A 25,262-nucleotide genomic window follows, 5' to 3' on the forward strand; every position below is an offset into this window, starting at 1 on the left:
GACTCAAACTTTGCAATCACTAGGCACCATCCGCTCTCTTTTTTTTTTTTTTGGATGAATAGGCTGTTCACACTATCCTAGCAGGAGCACAGCCAGCTGCATCAAAATCTGCTCTTCAAAGACACCCCTAACAACCAAAGATCTAGATTTCAACCTTGCTATATTTCATTCGTTTTTATAAATAAAGAAATATATAAATGGATAGATAAATAAATCCTTTCAACATGTTAAAAATCTCCCATATACAGCATGAAAATGCAATTTTGGCACTGAAATCATCCTGAGTTTAGATAAACAAGACTGGAGTATAAAGATTAAAAATGCAAAATTCAAGAGGGCAAAACCAATACTATCTATGGGCCCATATACAAATATTTTTCCAGTAGAGTCTTCGTAACTGTCGTCGCTAGCTAAAGCTCAAGAAAAATTATATTCATGTCTTTAGTGGATGTGGGACTAAATTGGCTCTTATGGAGCGGCCGATGTGGTCATACTCAATCGTACGATCGGTGCCGAAGGGCTCCGAGCCTTCAACCAATCGCCGACAAGGGACCCACCGTCTTCGGGTGGTTCTATATACACCCCCCTATTGCTCAGGACACCCCCCAAAAATTAAAAAAAAATTAAATACTCTCTACACCCCCCCCATTTGCTAAGGACACCCCTAAAAAATTAAAAATTCCTAAATTACCCCCCACCCTCCCCACCCCCTTACCTAAATTGCTCTCTACACCCCCCAAACCCCCCCCACCCCGCTCTTCCCCTCCAAAACACCTCGCCAACGCCCAAAACCCCCCCGTTCCTCCTTCTCCCTCTCGTCGCCGGCATTCTCCCGATCTCCGACCACCTCGCCGGCTTCTCCCGGAACCACCTCGCCGGCTTCTTCCGAAATTTTTTTTTTTCACGATTCGTGCTCCGTTCGGCACTGGATCGCCGAACAAAAGGCTTCTGTTCGGCTGAACAGTGCCGGACAGAAACCTTCTGTTCGGCACTGTGCAGCCGAACAGATCTGTTCGGTTGAGGGTTGCCGAACAGAAGGCTTCTGTTCGGCACTGTTCAGCCGAACAGAAGCCTTTTGTTCGGCGATCCAGTGCCGAACGGAGCACAAACCGTGAAAAAAAAAAATTTTGGAAGAAGCCGGCGAGGTGGTTCCGGGAGAAGCCGGCGAGGTGGTCGGAGATCGGGAGAATGCCGGCGACGAGAGGGAGAAGGGGGAACGGGGGAGGAGGGGTTTAAGGGGGGTTTGAGGGGTTTTTTTTTTTTTCTTTTCAAAACGAAACGGAGGAGGAGGGAGGGGGGTGTATGAGAAAATTTCAAGGGCAATATGGTAATTACACTAAAGGTTAGTTTGGATATTTTTTTTTTGGTTTTTGGGGGGTGTCCTGAGCAGGGGGGGTGTATATAGAACTACCCACCGTCTTCCAGAAAAATTTAGAGCCAAAAGACAACTTTGCCCTTACAGGTTTTCCTTTTTTTATTTGATCTCCTTAAAACCGTTCACCCGTTTCCGGGAGTTTTCAGGAGTTGGGATTCTGACTCACGACCATCCATGCCCCTTTCACGTGCATTGACACGTGCCTACCACTTATAACCCAACCCCCCTCCCCCCTCCCGGCCCCCAACCCCCAACCTCTCTGCCCTAGGTTCTCCCTTCCCCTTCCCGTGCTGCCATTATCCCTTCCAAAACCACCTCGATTCGACGCCGAGCTGCCGTTTCCCGTTGATCTCTCGTGGCTCGTCTTCTTCCCTAGCTGAGGTGATTTCTTCTTCTTCTCCGGAGTGAAGTATTTTTCGCTTTTCTTCCCTAAGCTTTGGAGAGAGAGGAGGAATCGGAGAACAGAGTTCATAATTGCGTGTGCGTGTTTGTGTTTCTTCTTCGTTTTTGCCATGGGAAATAAATTGAGATGATTCTGTTATTAGGAAAATCAATTTTTTCCCCTTTTACCAATGAAAACAGTTTTTTTTTTGGTACAAATTACTTTTCGTTTCATGGCTAGATCTATTAGTCTTCGTTTTCTTGTGACGAGCTATATGAATCAACATTGAGAACCTGCCATTCTGTTACTCGTTTTTACCCTCCCAGGGTTTGAATTAAACTGGACTCATATGTAACCAATTATCTTCTTTGTGCCTGGCCAATTCGATTTTGGCAGTTATTAGTAAATCAGATTTCGGAATTCTGCATATTTAATCTGAATATGAACATATAATGCTTCTGAAATCAAAGCCTTTGAATGTGATTCAGATGTAAAGGCCCATTACTTATCTGATAATTCTATATATTTAAGATAATAATATTAGATGCAACCACTGTATGATAGATTGGACTTTAATGTCTCATTTGGTCTAAATTCATTATGTGCACCAATTAGTATCTTATTGATATCTGTATCAATTTATATGGATGTAACTGATGTCTAGCTTGTATCTCCAGCCATTAGAACTAGTATTGGATATGGCTAATTTTGGATTTGTATCTGTATCTCTCCAGAACATGTATGGCTACTGATTTTACTGCTTATTTAATGTTCATATCTATATATGTATTTGCTGAATAAAATTGGGTGTGGGTAATACTGATTTTATGCTTGGGTTCAAATATCAATAATTCATCAAGCCTGAGTACAATTAGATGCTATTTATAGATTAGCTACTATTTGTACACCTGATGCAGCAATATGTAATCTGAAGTTCATAACCTAGTCCATGCACAGCATTCATATCGTTTGCATTTTTTTCAATTTTAATATCTATCCAGTTGGTTTTTGGCTATTTAAACAAAATGCTATTTATCAGAATTGCACCCTGAGTAGAAACAATTGATGGAATTGTTACATTAAAGTTCACCCAGAATGATAAGACAAAGCATTCTGTTTCTATTTATGTTACAGACCAAATCCTTACTTGAGTTTTTTTGTCAGCAGGAGGTTCTGAACATATGTTAATTGAAGCTACCCGATCTTTCAGTCAGTTGCTTTCTCTCTCTGTTTATCAAAGAAACAGCTGAGTTGTAACATTTGAAATATTATGAGTGGTGCTCCGAAGAGGTTGCATGAGGAGGGAGGTCACTCTACTCCTTTAAAACGACCACTTGAAGAAACTGGCATATACTCGAGTCCTGGAAAGCTAATTCAACCAGTTGGTAGTGACTTTCACCTACCTTTTGAACACGGGCAGGATGGACGATTTGCAAAAGTCCCACGTGTTGAGCCCCGCGATGTTGACAAGAGATCATCTCTGCTGCATCGGATGCCTTCAACTCCTAACAGCTCTTTAGACCATCCAGTTACATCTGAAAACAGGTTAGATTTCAAAAATTCAAAGGATGCCAGAGAAGTTAAGCCTGAAAACCGGGAAACAAAGGCAGAGATTAGGGACCTGCACACCGATGCTAGGATGGATACTCAAGGTAGCAAGGTTGAGAATGATTCAAGGATGGATACTAGGGGGGATGAAAAGGAACCTAAGTCTGATAAGGGTCCTCACATTGACTATAAGGGTGACATCAGATTTGATAAAGACAATTACACTTCAACAAGTTCACACCTAAATTGGAAAGACGGCAAAGAACATCTAAGGGGTAAAAGATATTTTGAGTCCCCTAATGATGGTTTGGACTCATGGCGTGTCGCAAGGCAAAACACAGATGAAGCTGGAAAGGATATCACAACAACTGAAGAGCGGGATTCCATGGAAACACATGAGGCTGTTGGAGAAAACAAAGTTGATCTGAAAGGTGAAGAAAAAGTCAGAGATAAGGATCGGAAAAGGAAGGATGACAAACATAGAGATTATGGAGAAAGGGATAAGGATAGAAATGACCGTAGAAACAGTATGCAACAAGGTGGTGCTAGCAATGAACGCAAAGAAGTGCTGCGAGAAGAGAGGGATATGGAGAGGTGGGAGAGGGACAGAAAGGACACTCAAAAAGACAAGGAACGGAATGACAGAGAGAAGGACATTATTAAGAAAGAGTCATCAAATGCAAATGAAAAGGACGGTTTACACTGTGAGAAGGAATTTGTGGATGGATCTGTCAAAGTTGCTGAGCAGGAAAACTCAACATTTGAACCTAAGAGGCTTAAAGATGACAGCTGGAAACCTTATGATAGGGATTTTAAAGATAGAAAAAGAGAAAGGGATGTAGATGCTGGTGACAGACATGAACAGCGTAGCAAGTGTTATGACAAGGAATCAGATGATGGATGTGCAGAACCAGATGGAGCTACAGAAAAGGATAAGGAAGTTTTTGGTGGTGTTCAGCAACGTAGGAGGATGTTGCGGTCAAGGGGGACTCCTCAAGTACCTAACCGAGAACCACGGTTCCGGTGTAGAGGACGTGATGAAGGGTATGCTGTAATATAATTGCGCTTGGAATCTTTCTTAAAAATGCAAATTTTTGGAACCTTATCTTCCGTGCATTCATGCACACATGCACATAAATTCCATCTATATACATACATCAATATTCATAGGCACACTCACATATATATATATATATATATATATATATATATATATATGTATACATTTACAATTTATTTATGCTAATTTGAATGTACACATACATATCACTTTCTAATTATTTTATGTGCTAACATGCCAGCTTGAGAGAAATATTGATGGTTAATTTAAATTTTAGTGTTCAGTTTGTTTGTTAGGCATAGAAGTTGATGGTAGTCACCGGGGTTCAGTTGGATCATCTGCATTACGTCCACCTTTCTATGAGGAAGATACAAAATATGGAACTGAGCCTGTTCTCAGTTTTCTTGACCTTATATTGTCTGCTGTTATAGGACCTTTTCACTCTGGTGCTTCTTAGTTGTACTTAATGTTTTTAAGAACCGCTGCGTTGGTGCCTGCCTTATTGTTTGCATCATGTTTGCACGTTAAGGACGAGATTAATCTGTAATCATTATTATTTATTATTATGTGAGTACCATCCATTTACTTAGCATCATTTGATTTGATATATTATGTGTTTTATGGATTCTTTCTTTTTCCCCCAGATTTCTGCATTGGGCTGCTTTGACCTCTGTACACCTGCACAATTCCTAGGCACCTGCACAATTCCTAGGCACTAAGCAGCCCATTGGCTGCCAGTCAGCTGCCTATAATATTTTAGCATTTACTTCAAAATCCTGCAGTTATGTATCTACCTTATTTTGAAGAGAAAGAAGATCCTGATTTGCGTATCCCTGAATAACTTTCACAGATGTGCAATTCCTAATATAGTCATTAGACAACCTTAATTGTTAGCTTCATTTGCTTTCCCCTAAGTTGGTTTATATTTGAAAAGGCAATTGTAGAAAGCTATGTTTAAGGAAAAGAGAAAAGCACACTCCAAAGAAAAGGACACTAAGATTCCCTCCTTCCTTGAGGTGATAAGGAGAGTGACAGAATAACTGCAGATGACAAGATATTATATTTATAAAAGAAAAATACAATAAAATGTCGGCAAAAACAAGCTTGTGGGAGTAAAGGGAACAACTACAATTGAAAGAAATGTGCTAGAGAAGCTCTATTTTAGTGGCTTAAAAAGGAAAAAGAAACTAATTTAGAGTGTTGCTGTTAGAGAAATAGAGAAGAAAAAGTTGAATAATGGAAAACCATCTAGGTGGCATAGAAAATTGGCTTCTTGGGGGTTATTTAAAGGTGGGAACAAGTGATTAGTTTAATTTCTCTATCTAAAGCTGATGAAATTTGGCCAAAGATTTTCTTTTTCCTCTTAATGGATAAATGATACGTTCATAGACCAGAAAATATCTGGCTCATAAATAGGTGGGTGATAAATTTATGGAGAGAGGTGGTGGGGTCATGTGAATAGCAAATGATATTATAAAAGGGGAGGCATGGGGTAGGTACTTGGAGAATTGTTGAAGCCTTTAGGATGCCTTGACTCGTGGTGGCCCCCCTTAATTCTGTCCACGGTCCTTTGATTTATTGCATGCATTTTGAAATTTATATTCTTGCTATGTCCTGAATAGGTTTCTATCTCTCCATCTTTTTATATCTATTCATTCTTTTTGCAATTTTGCATTTAACATCATCCTCCCACCTTTATTGGGTTGAATTTTGGCTTTTTTGAGGTGTATCCTCGAACAGAAAGTAGTAAAATTTGGATATTTATCATTTAAATTTGAGAGATAATTTTCTGTCTGCTATTTTTAGTAGCTTCATATGCTTTATGTGCTTCATTATCCCTTATTAGACATATGCTGATTACTTTTCTCTTTCTTTTTTGACCTTTTGCAGATCTCAAGGTCAGCCAATCTATATCATTTCTTCTTTTAACAGGTTTTGCTGATGCAAATGCTTGATTGCAAGTTGAACCAAGGGGAACATCTTGCCAGTGCAAAGCCATGTTTCTCTTCTAGAATTTAAGTTCATGGATATGCTTCTAAAAGAAATATCCATACTTGCATTTAATTGTTTACATCTTTTTTCCATTGATTTCTTCCTTTTTGCTTACTTTTTTATGATGGTTGATTTATTGGCTATAATTTTTAATTCATGCTGTTGAAAGTATTTGAATCTGGCAATTCACTTCCTACTCTTGGGAGACCTATCGTATGGTTGTGGGCCTATGTATGGCTTGTTGTATTGTTGTTACATTTAGTTAGTTGCCTGGGCACCTACACTATCACCTGGGTGATAGACAAGCCCCTGAATGCCTAGATGAGCCTTGCCAGGACCATTATATATACATGCTTACATAAAAATACTTATATATAAATGTGCCTATTAATAATTACATATATATATATGTAAAATAATGTGAATGCATGTGGTATATATGAACATGCAAACACACAAATGTATAGGTATACATACATAACTATATTACTTGTATATAAGCATGCATAATAATATATAAACATGCATACGTAATATATAAATTTTATTTTGATTTTATCTAATAAATAACATGTTTATGATGACAATGGAGTGGCATATTTACCTTTGACTTCAAAAAGGCTATATTACCGAAAAAGTAAATTAGCTTAAATTTTAGGTGTTAAACATCTAAAGAAAACAACAAATCTTCTTTTATATTTATTATGAATTTGGTTGCATTTAACAGACTATAATTTATCTTTAAAGTGTTCTAATTGTTTATGTTCATAGTGTATTCTCTGAAGTTTGTTAAAATGTTTAACTTATTGTAGCTAAATCAAAAAACTATCAGGTGAGTTTGGACCAGGTCTGTTGCCTGAGTGAGTGCCTAGAAAACTGCCAGGGTGACATTGCTAGGCTATTACATGGGGTTGCCTAGGCTACTTGGCAAGGCTGCAAACTTGAAACATGTCTTTATGTAACACTTCTACTAGATGATGATGCGTTGACCTGACATAAGTTGGATGGCTCAAAAGATGATCAGAGTCCATACTAAGTATTTGTGTTTCTTTAAGTTCAGCTCTCTATCATCAAGTTGGATGTTGACAAAATTATGACCCCAAAGAGTAATGGTTCAAAAACGATCGACGAACCCCACATGGTCGCCTGGGCTATTTGGCAAGGTTGAAATCATGTCTTTAGGTAACATATTTACTAGATGATAATGTGCTAACCTGACATAAGTTGGATGATACAGAGATGATCAGAGTCTATAATAAGCATTGACCCATGTCCCTTAATGTTCAGCTCTCCATCATCAACATGGATGTTGGCAGAATTATGATCCCAGCAAGCAATGGCTGATAAAAGATCAATGATGACCTCCCTCATCTCTTAAAGTGTATTAGTAATCTTTAGTCTTGGGCTGTGCTATTTGTTTTTATTTTCTTTCATTATTGGTTTTCTGCATATTTTGTAGTTTTTAGGATAACAAGAACAACATATAATTGTCAGACAGAGATTATAAATTTTCACTCCCTGACATCTCAGAGAACTTTCCTTTTGGTAGGAACTATTGGATCACACAAATTGATGCAAGACTCTAGGTATCTTGGGCCAGCAACAATGCATAACACATCCTCATTAAATCACACACATGTATTTCTTAGAACTTAAAGTCATGCCAGCAAATTTTCTGATGATTGTTTAGTTTATTGATTATAACCTCTAGCTTTCCACTAAAATAAATGCACCCGAACAGGTTAACTTGTTACTAACTTGAGGCCATACATCTTCACCTCTCTCATTCTCAAAAGAAAAAGTTCTATGTGTGAACTTCCAGTTTCTCTTCTTTTATGTCTAAGTTTTCAGTCTCTCAGCTTTATGTCTGTTCTGAATTTGTTATACAGACTACGTTTAAACGTTTGCATCATTCCTCAAGCATCTTTTAGTACTTTGAGCTCTAGATTTATTGTTGAATTCTTCACTATATTTCAGTCGTTGTGTATGAGGATTGAGGTGCTTATTTAGGATGAACTCCTGTGTCATCCTTAATAGCTAAATCTGGCACCTATGAACCATTTAATATTGTTTAATGAGCTGGATATCCCTGCCTTTTATGCATAAGATGCGAACTCAGATTGATATTGCACAGGTTCTTGTTTTTTCTGATCAAGTTTTTAAGGCAGCGAGGCATCCCCTAGTTGGTAGGGAGCCTAACTATCTAAAAATAATGTAGTTACTCATTCTTTTTTCAAATAATATATTATAAAACAAATACACTGTTATAGCATAGAAATTGATTAACCATAGCATGGTTTCATTTTACTAATTGACCAAGTCCAACATAAGAGTGATAAAGGAGAAGCAGAGTTAATTTTAAAAGTTAATTCTGAAAACTACAAATTTGACTACTATAATAATAGAAAACTGAAGCTTATAAATCCCATATTGCATACCCCCCACCCAAAAAAATTGCAACAGTGAGGGAAATAGAGAAAATCAGAAAAATAGAGAAATGGAAAATAAACAGAAATAGGGATGAAAAGAAGAAGATGAAGAAAAGGAGAAGAAAAAGAATTGATTTTTTCTTTTTTCAAATGAGAAGGCAAAGCAGAAGAGAAGAAAAGAGGAAGCAAAAAGGAAAAGAGTAAGTAGTGTAAAAAATAAAAAAAGGAGGCCTTTTGGCAATCAGACAAACTGTGGGCACCTATTAGAGGGCAGCTAGTGGTTGAGTGGCTGTTGGAGGTGTCCTCCTGAGCCTCTAGTTGGTGGTGCATAGGCAGATGGGTAGATGACAGTTGCAGAAGGGAATAACTTGCCATAGTACCATTGAGAGATGAGGGAGGTGTCGGATTGGAACTTGGAAGAAAGTGAAGTGGAAATATATCTTATGTTATTTTCTTTTAATTGAATGTTTTTCAGTCACAATAATGAAAATAAAGTGCAAAAGCACCAAAAGGAAAGAGCATATATCTGCTAATATAAGAGTGCCTGCCCTTCCATGACCTATGCTCTCTAAGTGCCTAGGCACTTAGGCAGTGCTTTTGATGTTTATGCCACTTCCTATGAATAGGTTGCATTTGAATGTAAATAAATGATTTAATTAGAATTTATCTATCTGAGTATCAAGTAAAGCCAATTGCTTAAGTTATGATTTCAGTTCCTGTCAAATACTTCTGGTATGTGGATTAAGTGTTAGACAGGCAACCTGATTCTATCAACTTTGACCTGAAGGATCCACACAAATCAATGCCATTACACCTAATTTTGGACCTTTTGTCTGGTTCCATTTTAAATACAACTGGACCTGGACTAGATAATTTTGTCTTGATTGTGTTTATTTATTGGAAAAAATGCGGTAAAGATAAGGGGAGATTTTAATTTGTTTACTCATGCCGAGGAATACAGGCAAGGAGCTTTAGGATTCCACATGTTTTTAATGGTTGTTTTTGGGAATAGAGTACATAGTTACTTATTTATGCTCTGACAATATTTGTTATTTCCTTTGTTGTCTGTAATTGGTTGTCCATATATTGCAGGTAAACCTGAAGTATCTGCAATTGTTTATAAAGCTGGCGAATGCATGCAAGAACTTTTAAAATCTTGGAAAGAATTTGAAGCATCTCAAGATACTAAAAGTGATGAAAGCTTGCAAAATGGTCCAACTTTGGAAATCCGAATACCTGCCGAATATGTTACTTCCACTAACCATCAAGTGAGCACTAATTGATTAGGAAAAAAATATTCTTATTATCATTTTGATACACAATCTCTCAGTGTTCTGTTGAATACTTAGTGAGAATTTTTTTAGCTTGTAAATTATGTAGGGCATGTGAAAATGATTGTGGCAACTTGCTATAAGTGGTCAATAATGATGACACGACTATTTTCTCTGAAATTCCTTATAGTTAGCCCCATCGAATAAGTCATATGACATCTTTTGTAGGGCATAACTATAAAAAGAGCCTGCAAAGTGAATTAGTGGTGTTTATAACAAGTGCTAACGTAATGCCAACAGATGTACCAAAGTTCTTTGGTTTATGCCAGTTAGCTGGAGGTCTACTGTGTTTACATTTTATGTCCATATATACCTACACATTTATTGAGATCTACTGTGTTTATATACAATTTATAATGAGAAACGAAAAAGGTCTATTTTATATGATCTTAATCATAGGAATTGATGAGGCTACATGTTTAGTCAAAAATATGTCCCAAAAGAAAAGTTATTGGTGTAAGGTTCATTGCCTCTGCATTTATGCATGGTGTTTGTAGATCCTAAAATAAGACATCAGATGTTATTAGCTTGTAATGCATCTCTAGTGGTTGTTTGGTTATTTTTTGAAATATATGTTGTTTAGGGGGTTATTAACAGATGCATTTGCAGGTCAAAGGTGCCCAGCTATGGGGAACAGATATATATACGAATGATTCAGATCTAGTTGCCGGTATCTATTTTCTTATGCATGCTATTTGTGACCTTATTTTCATCCTTACATTAATGTTCTTATATGGGTCTTCTTTGCCAGTTCTCATGCACACTGGTTACTGTTGCCCAACATCATCCCCTCCCCCACCTGCCATTCAGGAGTTACGGGCAACAGTACGAATTCTGCCACCACAAGATAGTAAGTTCACAATTTCAACACTATTTACATATTATTTTTTGTATGTTATGCATATTGGGAGTTGTAAATGCTTTCAACTGCATCAACATAGCTGTGTAGCTTTATGTGCATTAGACACATCTTATTGATTAATTTGGGATAGTGTCTTTACACTAGAATTGGGTGATATTGGTTATTTTTTTATTTTATATTGACTTACAATGAAAGTGGTTTTTTCTAACTTTAGTACCTAGATTTTTTTTTGTGAAACTTTATAATGTTGATATTTGTGAATGACATGTTATCACAGAGTGAAATGCATTCTCTCTATATCATCTGGTATCTTAGTGATACTTGAAGAAATAATATGAGTAGTTAATTTTTAGATCAGTTAATGCATATGTAACTAGAATCAAGTACTTGTCCTGGTTTTGATGTTCTGTATAAGCTGCAAGCACAATATGCTAGGTAGAATAGTTTATCATGGTTAAGAACTTCTGTGTCTTTGAACTGTGAATGCAATTAAGAAAATTGTTGATATGGAATGTCCATTTGTATGGCTTCAATGTTGCTTATTATTTTAAGAATTGCTGCAAGTTGGTCGGATGGTTTTTCTTATACATGTTGGGGCTCACTTAGTGCACACATATTGCAGGTTATTAATAGATCTATGCCCAGTCCAGACATGAATGGGGGCCCAAGTAACTAGGCCTGATGTCTTTTGTTCTTTGTTTTTTTTGTGGCCTCATCCTTGGAGACATGACTAATTTGAATTGGATCAAGTTTCTGGGCCTATTGAATTGATAGTTAACGTAGTAGTATAAGCTGATTATATACTTTTATATGGAACGTATTATGACTTGGAGGAATCTGGAATTTGTAATAACTAAACAGTGTTTTCGCAATAGCCTCTGCACTTCCTCTGACATTTGCAGTAATTCCTTATGTAAAAGGATTGGACAAATTGCTGTATTTTTTCAGAAAGCATCTAAATACATAATATTTAAATCTTATGGTTTAGGGAATATTCTTTAGCTTTTTAATCAGTTATTTGCCTTTACTTAATACTAGAACTGACATTTCAACTTGCATTGTGATAAGTAGAACAACTTGATCTAGTTAGCTTGAAGCAAACCAAGTTTGCTATATTGTCAAATTCCAGTCTCTACAAGGATCCCTGAATTTTACATTTTAAATACCTAGTCTGATTTTAATTTTGATGAAATGTAAGGAATATTTTTTAGCTTATTAATTAGGGGCAGTTTTACCATAATACTATCACTTGCAATAACCTATTACGATCTGATGAGGACTGCAATGTTGACTTGCAGTTATGAGAAGTGGAACAAATTGATCTATTGAGCTTGAACCAGACCAAAATAGCTATACTATCTAATGACAAACTCTACAACGATCCTTGAATTTTACTTCTCCCTATTCTTGAGTACCTTGTGTGTAACTAGACACCTGAACCTTGCCAGGGTAATCCATTCCTCCTCTGAGTTATTGCATTAATTTAATGGCAGGTGCCACATTAAAGATTTGCAATGGTACTGCCTACCCTTCATCTGTTATAATCTGACTAATAGAATTGAGGTACAGGCATCACAGCTTTGGAACCTATAGATGACAGGCAGGTTCGCTCCAGTAGGAGTTCTTGAACTTGCCTTGTCTGTTTATTAGGCATTATGGACTGAAACAATTTTAAACCTGGCCTCCATCTTGATATATGCTACTTCTTATCAACCTTTGACTGTTTGTGTAAAAAAGCTGTTTCCTGCTTGCTATGACAACTTGAACCATAAGCAAAGTATACATAATGTCTCTTGTGTTTGCTTCCAAAAGGCATCCTTCCAAAAGTAGTCAAAGTAATGATATAAAACATGAATATGTAAAGGTCGTTATTTCAATGTGTCACGTGCTGCACATGCCTCCTTGATATGCAGGACCTGCAATGATCCTAAGTGTGGGACCCATATAAGTAGGGTTTTTTCTAATGATGATTATTAGTCTACTTCTCTCCCATTTTGGAAGTTTATTCTGAGATTATCAGCTGCTATTCTCTTGATCATACAATGCTACGAAAAAGGAGCTTTTCATGTGCTACTCAAATGTGGGTGCATGAATTGCAGAGACCTATCAGTAGATTGGCAACATTTTCTAGCACGAGGCTCCAGGGAACTACTCTGTCGGAGGTTGTTCCAGCATTTTGTATGCTGCAGAGAAAACTAAGTTGAAAGATCCCACTCTTCCACAAATGCCCTGCAAACTGCATATACCACTAGGAGCTTTCATGATTATGAATATTCATTACTATCCACTTTGGTTCTTTTAGTTCATGCAAAATTTTTAAGCCTGCCTTTTTGATGTTTTAAAAGCGATAGTGCTCCTCAATACTATTTTAAATAATAGACTTGACTATTTTAGCTCGATTCTTCTTTGGAGGTACCATTTATACTTGTTGAACTACTACAGGTGAACAAGTAGTCGTTTGTTTGTTGTTTGCTGCAGACATCTTTTTTTCCTTAAATGAAACTATATCATTTGTATAGTTTTTGAGATTTATTTTCTTAATATTTGTTTAGGCTACACTTCAACCTTGAGGAATAATGTTCGTTCACGTGCCTGGGGAGCTGGAATCGGCTGCAGTTTTCGTGTAGAGCGATGCTGCATTGTGAAGGCAATAAACATCTGCTATTATTTCTTACTTCGGCTATACTTGGGATACCCATATTGCTCTTATAAACTGCTATTTTCAGATTACCAACCGTCTAATCTTCTCATTAAGTGGACGGATTAGTGTATAACTTCATGTAGTTCATGATTTGTATTCTTTTGATCTGCACTTCGTATTGCCAATGCTGGAAATGATCTGGCAAATTCATGTTCTATAATATGTCATTTTTCTTTGGCTCAATTTTATTTTATGTGACAGAAAGGTGGTGGGACAATCGATCTGGAGCCTCGTCTTACCCATACATCAGCAGTGGAACCAACTCTTGCTCCTGTATCTGTTGAACGCACTATGACAACAAGAGCTGCAGCTTCGGTAATAGCATGGGTGTCCTATATATATTTTTTTCGCACCATTAAGCATGTTTTAGCCATGTCATGAATTTCAGACTGTTTTCATGCAATTATGTATATTATTAAGTTGTGACTTCCTGAGGCTCAAACCTTGTTGAGTCCCAAGGAGCGACCATTGTAGTTGCTGGAGAAGTTACATTAAGAGTAGGCCATCTTTAAACACGCTGTATGATTGAATAATTTAGTAAAAGGGTACACAACCATAAGTCTTAGGTATAAAAAGTGCATTTACATATAATACAGTACTATAGCTTTATAAAGATGCGTAGTACCATGTGACATGCAATAATATTAAGGTGCCAGTATTGTCTCAAGTCTCAACCATCACCAAACCCAACAGGCAACCCTAGTTATCGAGCCCGCTTCCTTCAGATTGTCCGCTCCAACTATTCACTCTGAAAAGGTTCCATAATGTTTGAATGAGCTACATATCTCTATAAGTAATCTTCACTCTGTTCAAAAGTATTCCCAGTAGAAAAAAATGAATTTGGAACATATAGCATAAATTCTTAAATGCAAAAAATAATGCCAGAAAGGTCAAACAAAAGTTCAACAAAATGATTTTGTAATGATGTACTAAAATCAGGATTTCTAATATGAAATGAGACACTGCAAAAGTTGATCATATTTAATTTATAAAAACAGCTTAGGTAATTCACAATGGTTCACATTTTTTTATAAAGTTCCCAGTTTTTCAAGGCCAAGTATATGTCCATTGCTAATGCAGATGATGTTGTGTATATCCTCATTGATAACAAGAATGAGGCCACCACCAATATTCTCAAAGTGCACATATGGCCTCGTCCATAAGTCATGACCTCCAAAATATAAGTTCAGAGGAGCATTTGACCAATATATCACCTAACTAGAGTTCCGCTTATATTAATCATCAATAATTCATAGGCCCAGATATACCACAAGGCTAGAGGTCCACATATGCCCTCATCATTGATTTGGGTCCCAGATATACCACTTGATTAGTGATTTGTCTATATCTCATAGATAGTTCAGTTGGGATCCAAATATACTACCTGCCTTGACATATATAATTATATATTACACATATTGCATTATTTTCAGAGTAAACATAACTTCACATGTCATTTTGAAATTTTTATTAGAAGGCACCAATGTCAACAAGCACTCTTGTGCACAACAGATGCATGTTTCAAGCGTAAATATGAGTTCAAAAATATTAACTTGAACACTCATGATTAAAATTTCCAAAGTAGTCGCTCTGTCAGCAAATCATCTCTCTTTTTTGCTCTAAGCAGTCGTCCAGTAGACTGAGTAGCCCGAACTGTCAGGCAAGTGTCAGGTGGTTGAGCATTTAGGGGTGCAAGGAAATAGACACTTAAAACACAAATTTGTACTCGCATAGATCCAGATGTCCATATAAGAATGAGCCAAAGACTTTTAGCTAGTTACAGCATCAGAACACATAACAATTTTATGTATTTGAAGCTAATTAGACTCCAAACTGCAATGAGAAACCGTAAATTTCGGAAAACAACAAAGCTTTTAGATATTTAAAAGGATACCTAGACCTGGAATCAATTTGAGTTTTAAAAAGCACAAGAGATCTTAACTTCAAAATGCATGGAACAATTACTTATAATACAGTACCCATAAAGCCAATAAATTCCTTGTTCCCCCACTTTCACCCACAATCACCTACTAGCTCTCTTTTCCTTTCTATCTGACTTAGTTTCAGTAGTCCTTCTTTATAAGCATGGTCCGTCAGTTCAGTTGGTGACCAGGCCCAGAAACAAACCTTATTTTAAGTAAATGTTTTATTTATCCCAATTTTAAATGCTTATCCCAATGGTTACAGCCCTCTGCTTGGCAACCAAGAGGTTCTGGGTTATGGTGCATCTGAAGTATTTGGACCTGAGTAATTATACTGTGAGTGGATCTCCCTCCTTTTGTCCCACTCTCAAAAAACGGGGTATTATCAAGTCTTAAAGCCTTCGAATTTCATTATATCCAAACATTACTAAATATGAAAGTCTGGTAACAAAGTCCCATTTCTTAGTCTCCAGAATTTTTTCATTTTGTATGGCACAAATTAGTACACCACACTTCAATCGAAAGAGATTCATGCTTAGATTTCTGACAAATGTATATTCTCCGAAGTGCATGTCGTTTCCTTACATAAGGATCGATGCTTTTAATGTATATAGATGCCTCTAATTAGCACATGTTATTATAGAAAACACCCAAGGCAACTCCTTAATAAGATATAGGGCATCTTGAGCTGGATTAGGACCACATAAATTTTCTGATGTTGTGGTTCATCATTGTTATCTTGTACGTTTCTAGTCCTTGGTGTGCTTGGAAACTTTGTCTTGTTTCACTTATTTCTTGATTGTTATTTACTTTTAAACTATTGTATCTCTCATTTTTACACCACAGTATTAAAATTTTTGACGTTACCATAAGAAAAAAACATGCGATTTGTATTGGTTGAAGAGGCATTGCATGATTTTTGCTGCAGAATGCATTGCGGCAACAAAGGTTTGTCCGTGAAGTCACGATTCAGTACAATCTCTGCAATGAGCCATGGTAGTATCTATTCTCACCTAATAACTTTTATATGGACGCTATGTTACTCCAATGCCAGTGTAATTTCAGATGTTTGAAACATAATTATTGTGGGACATAGCTTATTATATATATGATATTTATTTCTTGAAATTTATACGGGGAAAATTCATGTAGATATAAGAATTTAATTTTTGCTTCTTATTGATCTGATAGTCATCAACTATGATACAAAAAATATTCTCATCTATTCACATAGTTATCATTTTTTATTTGTTAAAAATTTTGTGTTTCGATAATAAACTAATATATGATCTTATCACCAGTTGTTTAACTCTATTACTAGCAATTGGTGACAGTTTGCCAAATTTGATATTCCTCAGTTACTGCAAAACTTTTTGCCCCAACCATGACTAAGGTGTCTCGTCCCGCTAATATGCGATAACTTATGTATTGATATTTTTAAAAGCTTGATGGTTTCATGCTTGTTTTCTACTTCTCTCTGATATTTTTGAGCTTCTAATAGTTATGCATATTGGCCTTTTCTTTTCTTTTCTTATTGACTTTTCATCAGAAAAGTCCCAAGAGAACCTATATTGGGTACTTAGAGTCATGTCAGTTGCACTTTACGGAATTATATAATGGAAACCTGAGTAGATGGTGCAAAGTAAAAGATTAGCATAATTATATTATATTTATAGAAATTAGATGATGTCGGTTCATGGATTGCATCTCGTTTGATTTTTATTATATAATGCAAACCTGAGTAGATTGTGCAAAGTAAAAGCTTGGAATAATTATATTATGTTTATAGAAATTAGATGATGTTGGTTCATGGATTGCATCTCGTTTGATTTTTAATTTATATGTCCTATGGTTACTTCATTTTGAACTTGACATGATGACACAATTTCAGATTTAATGATTTTCAGAGTTATTCCAGTTGGACACTTTAAGTTGCAGACTTTTTGTCAATGTCATTGTAGCAATCATGATGAAATTCACACACAAAGTCTATTAAATGCATTTTATATGATGAAATGACTTTTGTTTTTTCCTCTCCATCTTTATTGCCTCAGGCTGAAATACAGTATTAATATAGTTGCTGATAAGGGGCTGAAGAAGCCTCTCTATACTTCAGCACGGCTGAAGAAGGGTGAAGTTCTATATCTGGAAACACATTTTAATAGGTATGATCTTTACATAGAATTTTATTTTCCTTGAGAAGTTGTCTTAGTATTTTCATTCATTTTATTATTTGAAAAGTCTTCATAATTATTTGTTATGATCTATTGTGCTCACTGTTAAAGTATATTGCCAGTAGAGGTGAATTACTTCTGTATTGTACATTACTTTTTATTTTGTACTAAAAACAATTGATCAATTCCATGTACATATCTAGATGGTGCTGATTAAAGAAAGGCTTTTAAGTATTGGTTAGTTTACAGCATCTTGCGTACTTACTGAGCCTCTCTGTCCCATTTGTTCTTGAAATATTACATCTTAGGGAACTATTCAACATTTTCTGATATTCCTTGGTCACTGTTACTGTTAAGAGTAGGGAATTAATATAGGCTTGTCCTGGTAGTACTAGAAATCATCCAGTGAATCATGATTATATTAGATTATCATGAAGTTAGTAGTGCAGTCCTGGTACTAGGAATGATCCAGTGTATTGTGGCTATCATATAGTCTACTTCAATCAGCTGGAGTTAACTCCTCCAGGTTTCGCTCATTTTGATTATCATAAAGGATTTTGGGTCAGGGTAATCTATGAAAAGTGACACCAATTAATAGATTATAGATGCAATTGATATTATTGACAAAGTTAAGCACAGGGTGATGTAATAAGGAAATCTAGATATTTTAATATTCAGTGTGAACTACAGGTTTTCATGATTATAAATCGGTTTTGTAGCGGATATCTAGTAGCTAAACTTACATCTCTCTCTTCTTTGTATCATTTACATAGGGATTTCCATACCTTATATTTTCTATTTGAAATACAATTCCGGTGGTTTAAGTTTTGTCTAAGAGGTCTTTATGTTTGTTTTGGGTGTTCTTAAGTTGTCGAAGATGAGGATGTCTGATGCAATTTTCTATTGATACTACATTTTTTCGTATGGTTAACCATGGCTGCATAGTTATGCCATAGATAATGTATCGCATGGTTTGGAGATCTAATATTGTTCAGGGAGCAAGTTTGCACAAAAGGGTTCAAAGTGGGGTTGCAAAGATTCAAAATAAGATTCTCTCTCTCTCTCATTGGGATTGATTAGCTGAAATTGAAAGATGGGCGAGAGCAGCCCAATTGGGTGGGCATTTCATTATGTTGCTGTATAAGAGGACTTATGAGAAGTGGGTTCTTCCATTCTTCCTGTTTAAACTTGAAATTTGTAATATATTTGTTAGTTAAGGAACTATGCTATTTGCCAATGTATTTCAATAAAGCTGGTTGTTGAATGCTGAGGATACTGGTCCCTTATTATGTTTTTCCTTTTGGGAGGGGGGTTGGGGTTTTGAGAAGTAAATTGATCTTTTATGATAAACTTGGGGTTGCCTTTAGCAGTATTAAAATTATCACTATTCTGAACCATGTCCTTTTTTTGATTTTTTTTTCCTTGCAGGTATGAGTTATGCTTCAATGGGGAGAAGACTGTTTGTAATGGAACAATGCCAACTTCATCTCAAGCACCAGAGTCAGAGCAGGAGAAGCCTCAAACCCATAGCTCTCATGTCCAAAACGGGGACAGAAATTCAACAGACCGCGAGAATGTCATTGATGTGTTTCGGTGGTCTCGCTGTAAGAAGATTTTTCCAGAGAAAACTATGCGTTCCATTGGACTCCCATTACCCATAGAACATGTGGAGGTAGGTAGCTGATTCCCCTTCACTGAGACAAGCATCCTAATAAGTCTGTTTTGGTACTTTTTGTTGAGTATAGCTAGCTGTCTGTATGATGGTTAATTTAGGGTGAAGTCACAAGTAGGTTTTGGAGGTAATCTTTAGTTGGCACTATTTGGATGACATTTTGAAGCATTTTCTGGGGCTAACTTTTTTTTTTTCTTTGATGGTATGTTAATTTTGTGCTCTCTTAAGCAACTATTGCACTTCAGTTAGTTTATCATTTTATCAACCACAGGTAGTCAGGTTCACTTTGAATTGAAATGAGATGTTTGAGTTAATTTTTTTTTGGTTGCTAGAATCATTTTTATCCACCATGATCAACTCCTTGTCAAAATTTTGTTGCTCTCCGGCAGAGGCTGCTATTACCTGTTAGTCTAAATCTGATAACTTGTTGAAATGTCTGGCTGGTTTTGGTATGGAACTCTTAAGAAAAATCTAGTCATACACACACACACACATATAGATATATATATCACATATATAATCGGTTGGTAGTCATTTCCTGTTACACCCATCCACCTGTTCAGAATCATGGGCTTTTTCTGGTGCTGTGTACCAGGCTGTTCGGATGTTAGCATTTCTCATTGTTCATTCATGTAATAGCCTGGCAGCCTGGTGCTTTGAGATCATGTGTTCTCACTCTAAACAGTCATAGTTTTTTACTTATATTACTGTTTCAATGGTGCAGGTATTGGAGGAGAATTTGGATTGGGAAGACGTACAGTGGTCACAGACTGGTGTTTGGGTGGCAGGGAAGGAGTATGCTCTTGCTCGAGTCCATTTTCTCTCCCCGAATTAGCAATCCGATATATATATCTCTAGGCTCCTTACATTTATTTATAATTTCATGCAAAATGCTTGCATCCATGTGCATAATGCTGACTCTGATAGGTAAAGCTTCTTTCCTCTACGTAGTTGAGTCTTGAAGGTGTGATTTCCTTTGTGTAATCAGGTTGACTCTAGGTCACCAAATTCGCTAATTTTATGAGTAAATGATATTTATGATAGTTTATTCTTAATCTCAGCGGGAATGGTTCATGAATTTATCTGTGTTTCCCTTCCATATTTAGGTTTACTAAAAACGGTCAGCTGGGATGGTGGTTAATTATTGGACAAATTTTGTTCACGGCAATTAAGAGCAAACTTGAATCTTTGAACTGAACTTGTTCGTTGGTTTGCGATAATCTTTGCCTCTGGAAGAATGATCAGTCATCCAGTCTTTTTGTTCATTCTTTCCCTGTGATGCTGCTCTGGATCGCTAGCTTAATAACTTGCCGAAAAATCTAGTCTTGTGGTCATAGCTACATCCTAATTTTTCTGGCCCTTCGTATTATTGTTTGTTGCATGGCTGAAGGGAAAACAAATCAAGGGTCCGTTTGGTTTGCGGGAAACATTTTTCCTTCTAAGAATATGATTTTTGGAAAGAAAATTTCTAGAAAGAAAATGCATGGGAATATACTTTTGGTATGTTGGGTTAAACATGGAAAAGTGACAAATTTTCAAAGTGCTTATGTTTGGTTGACCATCTACACTCCTAAAAAAGTTGTGTAATTTTTGCAAAAGTAACTTTAATGCTTTTTTAATGCTGAAGGATTTTTTTGCAAAAAAATAAAGATGAAGTGATTTCCACCTCATAGGAAAGTAACTTTTTCATGTTTCTCATGGGAAAATTTTTTTCATGAAATGTGGAAATCATATTTTCATAGGAATACAATTTTTCCATCTCTCTCCTTTAAAAACTCCAACCAAACAAGAGGCATCTTATTACTTTTCTGTTGATCACACTTTTCCTTCTTCAAACGAGCCCCAAATGTTTTTCCAAGGACTTAAGTGAATTTTGAATCATTTATCATCATACTAATATTGTTTAGTGTCAATTCTATTGCCAAAATGAGCCCCCAACGGGTCTTTTCCGGGTACTTGTAATATAACGGTCGTAGCAGCTCGTAACCATCATGGAAGACCAAGTCTTCCTTGGTACAAGAATTTTACTGCGAGAGGCAATCCCAAACTGTGGACCAGAGGCCCAACCCTGAGAACGCGTAGGGGATCGTCATGGGCTGGTTTTTTGCGGGCCTCCTAAACTCATAGCAGCCCGGGTCCGGCCCATCTGGTGTGGTTCTAATATTGTCAGGACTCCGCACCTAGAGGGTGAGATGGAAATACATGCAAATCACGAAGCAAATGCTTAAACAATGCTACTGCTTTACACTTCTAAAGCAGCAGGATACAATTTTCCTGGCATTTAAGATAGAACCCAACGATCCAATTCCTGCTGAACCTGGTTAAAACCCCAGCAGTACCATATCTGTATCCCATAAAATTTGTTCGAGTACGGGGTCATTCAGTTTTACAAATCCCCCAACCGCCTCTATCATATATTTTGATAAATTACTTGCCCCAATATTTGTTGCCATTTTAATATTAGAAGTCTCGACGTGACATAGTATGTAGGGTGCATTTGGTTCACACCGGAATCGGAGCTGTAATAGCAATCAGAATGGCTATATTTCTTGATGCATTTGGTTCATGGCAGAAATCGAAATTGGAATTAGAATGTGATGTCCATAATGACAATATTAGACAAGAGTGGTGATTAGGTTTTGGAAAATTGAAGCATTTCTATTAAGGGTGGCAATTATGACTCAACCCATATATTCGACTGCGAACGACCTACTTTAAGCAGACATAAGCAGGTTTCGGTCATAAATGAGTCAATTTGTCTAAACTTATTTATTAGATGAATTAGGTTCATATTTAGATTTTTAACTTGTTCAATCCGTTTTGACTTATTTAATAATTAGATCGGGTCATTATCCGTCTATTAATCTATTTAAACATGTTTAACCTGTTTGTGACTTGCTTAACGTGTTTCTGACTTAATTTGATCCAACTTGCATCCGACCCGATTCGATTGCCGCCCCCAATTCTGATTTCTCTCTGGAATCGGAACTTGCATCCGATCTGATTCGATTGCCACCCCTAATTCCAATTTCTCTCTAGAATCGGAATGAAAATGAGACTTCCTCCAACCAAACTAGTGGAGTGGGAGTCACTCATTTTTATTTTCATTTCAGAGTCCAACTTCCGCCAACCAAATATGCCCTAGCGCTTTGCTTCACATGACGCCTCATGAAGCTAAATTACTTTACCCAACAGTTTCTACCACTAGGAGCTACACATCGAGGGCAATGGGGTGGCATCTTCTCATGAGGTGCATTCTCTTTTGCAGTGGTTCTTTTTGTCATCATACTCCATGGTAAAAGGATGACAAAATAGTGGCAACATAGATGTTCGATGATGCTATGATAGTGGAAGGGAAAAAAGAAAACCACGATAAACCAACAGCAGTTTCACACCAGAATCATTTAAGTGATCAGAAAAAAATTTCTGAATGCTATCATATAAAGTCTGAACAAAAGTGACATTAAGCCATGTTTGGAAGTCCAAACGCACTTGGCTACATATCCGTCTCCAAATTTGATGTGGCTTAAGTTGCATCATTGCATGTGCTGTTTCCAAACCCAACTAGGATTGACTCCTTTAACAAATCATTGTTGGGGGGGCGAAGTCCGGCCCCATGCTCGGCAAGTTTGCTTTGAGCTAAGACTCAAGGATCTAGGATGTCATTCAGCACTCAAGGATGTCTCGGATACAAAGAGCATGACGTCAGGGATCCAATGGCGCAAACGGCATTGAAATCAGAGCTACGTACAAGCGGTTACGTGCTGCTGAAGAGGCTGAGGCTGCAGAAATCCAAGACCAGAAATCCGAGGCCGACCCCAGGAAGCAGAATTTGACCAGGAGTGTCTTTTCTGAGTCTGTTTTTTGGTGAGGGTATTTTCCTTTGAAGTGAAAATGTATAAATAGGTCTTTTTGGGAGACCTAGGGTGAGGTGAAGAGCGTGAGAAAGACTTGAAGTCTTTTTTTGGGAGGCGGCGGCTCTTCCAAAGAAGATGAATAGATCTCTCTAGGAGTTAAGCCGGCGTTCTGGGGAGTGCTTGATACCCTTCAAGTGGTATCAGAGTTTTGACAGATTCCCTTTCAAGTGGTATTAGAGCCTAAGGTTCAAGTGATTGGAGAACCAGTTATTGTCTTTTGCTGGATCTAGATCTCGAGATGGATGCTGGGAACAACAACAAGGATACAGGGATGTTCTGTTTCACCGGCATGAACTCGTGGCCGATTTGGAAGGAGAAGATGGAGGATATACTCTACTGCATGGATCTGTATCACCCTATCCTGAGAGATAGTGATGTTAAGGATAATATGGATTCTGAACAGTGGAGGGTGTTGAATCGGAAAACCTGCGGGATGATCCGAAATGGCTCGATGTGAGCATATGTCCTCATGTTTCGGAATCACTTCGGCATATGAGATGTGGCAGAAGCTGCACGAAAGGTACGAGCGGAAGATCATGGGAAACAAGACTCTGTTGATTCGCAAGCTTGTGAACTTGAAGTACAGAGATGGATCTTCAATGGCAGAACACTTGAATGCCTTCCAGAGTATCGTAAACCAGTTGGTAGTCATGAAAACAACGTTTGAGGAGGAAGTTCAAGCTAGCTTGTTGCTGAGTTTTCTCCCAAGTAGTTGGGATACCTTGGTGGTATCAATCAGCAACTCGACTCCAGATGGAAGTTTGACGGTACCAGTTGTACACAGTGTCTTGCTCAATGAAGAATCTCGAAGGATGGCTAACGGTGAGGAGCATCCGCAAGCCCTAGTGAACGAGGACCGTGGAAGAAGTCAGAGACGGAAGCCCCATGGTAGAGGGAAGTCTAAGGCTCGGTCCAAGTCGAAAGGAAAGTCCAAGTATCAGTGTTGGTATTGTAATCAGGATGGCCACATGAAGAAGAACTGTTATGAATTCAACTTGAAGGAGGGGAAGGTGAAGCAGAAGGATGAAGGCACATCAGCGGCTGTTACAGGGGATGACGACATTGTAGTCTTTGTAGACGAATCAGAGTGCCTTCATACCTCAGGCGACAAGGTCGAATGGGTGGTGGACACCGCAGCATCATATCATGTAACTCCGAGAAAGGATTTCTTCACAAGCTATAGAACCGGTGACTTCGGTAATGTCAGGATGGGAAATAGCAGTGTGGCGAAAATCTCTGGGATTGGTGATATATGCATGAAGACCGATGTTGGCTGCACCTTAGTTCTGAAGGATGTCAGACATGTTCTCGATCTCCGTCTAAACTTGATTTCAGGGTTGGCTCTTGATAAAGATGGCTATGTGAGTATGTTTGGGCAGGGTGCATGGAAGCTGAGCAAAGGCTCTATGATAGTGGCTAGAGGCAAAGCATGTTGTACCTTGTACAAGACATATGTAGAGATAGTAGCTCAGGATGCATCAGTAAATGCACTTGAAGCTACTCCTGAATTATGGCACTAGAGACTTGGCCACATGAGCGAGAAGGGGATGAAATTACTCTGTCAGAAAAACTCTATTCCCTTGAATGCTGGATCGATGGTGTTTCGCTCTTGTGAGGCATGCTTGCAGGAAAGCAACATAGAGTGTCCTTTACAGAACACTCAGAGAGGAAGAAAGAGCTCTTGGAGCTTGTCCATACCGATGTATGCGGTCCACTCGATGTTCCTACACTCGGTGGGCACCGCTACTTCCTCACTTTCATTGATGATTCATCACGGAAGGTATGGATTTATATTTTGAAGAACAAGTTTGATGTATTTGAAGCCTTTTGCAAGTTTCATGTGAAAGTAGAGCGTGAAACTAAGAAGAAACTCAAGTGTCTCCGTAGTGATAATGGA

The 25,262-nt window shown here is 37.5% G+C and overlaps 1 protein-coding gene across 1 annotated transcript; it reads left to right on the forward strand.

Moving 5' to 3' along the window:
- The first annotated feature begins 1,616 nt into the window (after positions 1-1,616).
- Positions 1,617-20,503, forward strand: LOC103715165 (zinc finger CCCH domain protein). Its single transcript, XM_008802704.6, has 12 exons — positions 1,617-1,756; positions 2,925-4,349; positions 6,256-6,263; positions 9,879-10,054; positions 10,727-10,787; positions 10,869-10,967; positions 13,532-13,626; positions 13,882-13,995; positions 16,531-16,598; positions 17,657-17,767; positions 19,205-19,448; positions 20,173-20,503. Exons 2-12 carry the CDS (start codon positions 3,028-3,030, stop codon positions 20,281-20,283), a joined length of 2,409 nt encoding a protein of 802 aa, XP_008800926.3. The 5' UTR covers positions 1,617-1,756; positions 2,925-3,027; the 3' UTR covers positions 20,284-20,503.
- Positions 20,504-25,262: the final 4,759 nt, after the last annotated feature.

Source organism: Phoenix dactylifera, chromosome 9 (genome assembly GCF_051530095.1).
Source record: "Phoenix dactylifera cultivar Ajwa chromosome 9, Ajwa_hap1_PhDact_Kaust_v1.1, whole genome shotgun sequence".
In the NCBI taxonomy this organism is placed as follows: Eukaryota; Viridiplantae; Streptophyta; class Magnoliopsida; order Arecales; family Arecaceae; genus Phoenix; species Phoenix dactylifera.

Bases quoted from the DNA above. Each gene is read 5' to 3' on its own strand.
- LOC103715165 (XM_008802704.6), top strand. From the start codon at position 3,028: ATGAGTGGTGCTCCGAAGAGGTTGCATGAGGAGGGAGGTCACTCTACT. The intron at 10,055-10,726 runs GTGAGCACTAAT...ATGCATTTGCAG, and splicing joins TTACTTCCACTAACCATCAA to GTCAAAGGTGCCCAGCTATG. The intron at 17,768-19,204 runs GTATGATCTTTA...TTTTCCTTGCAG, and splicing joins CTGGAAACACATTTTAATAG to GTATGAGTTATGCTTCAATG.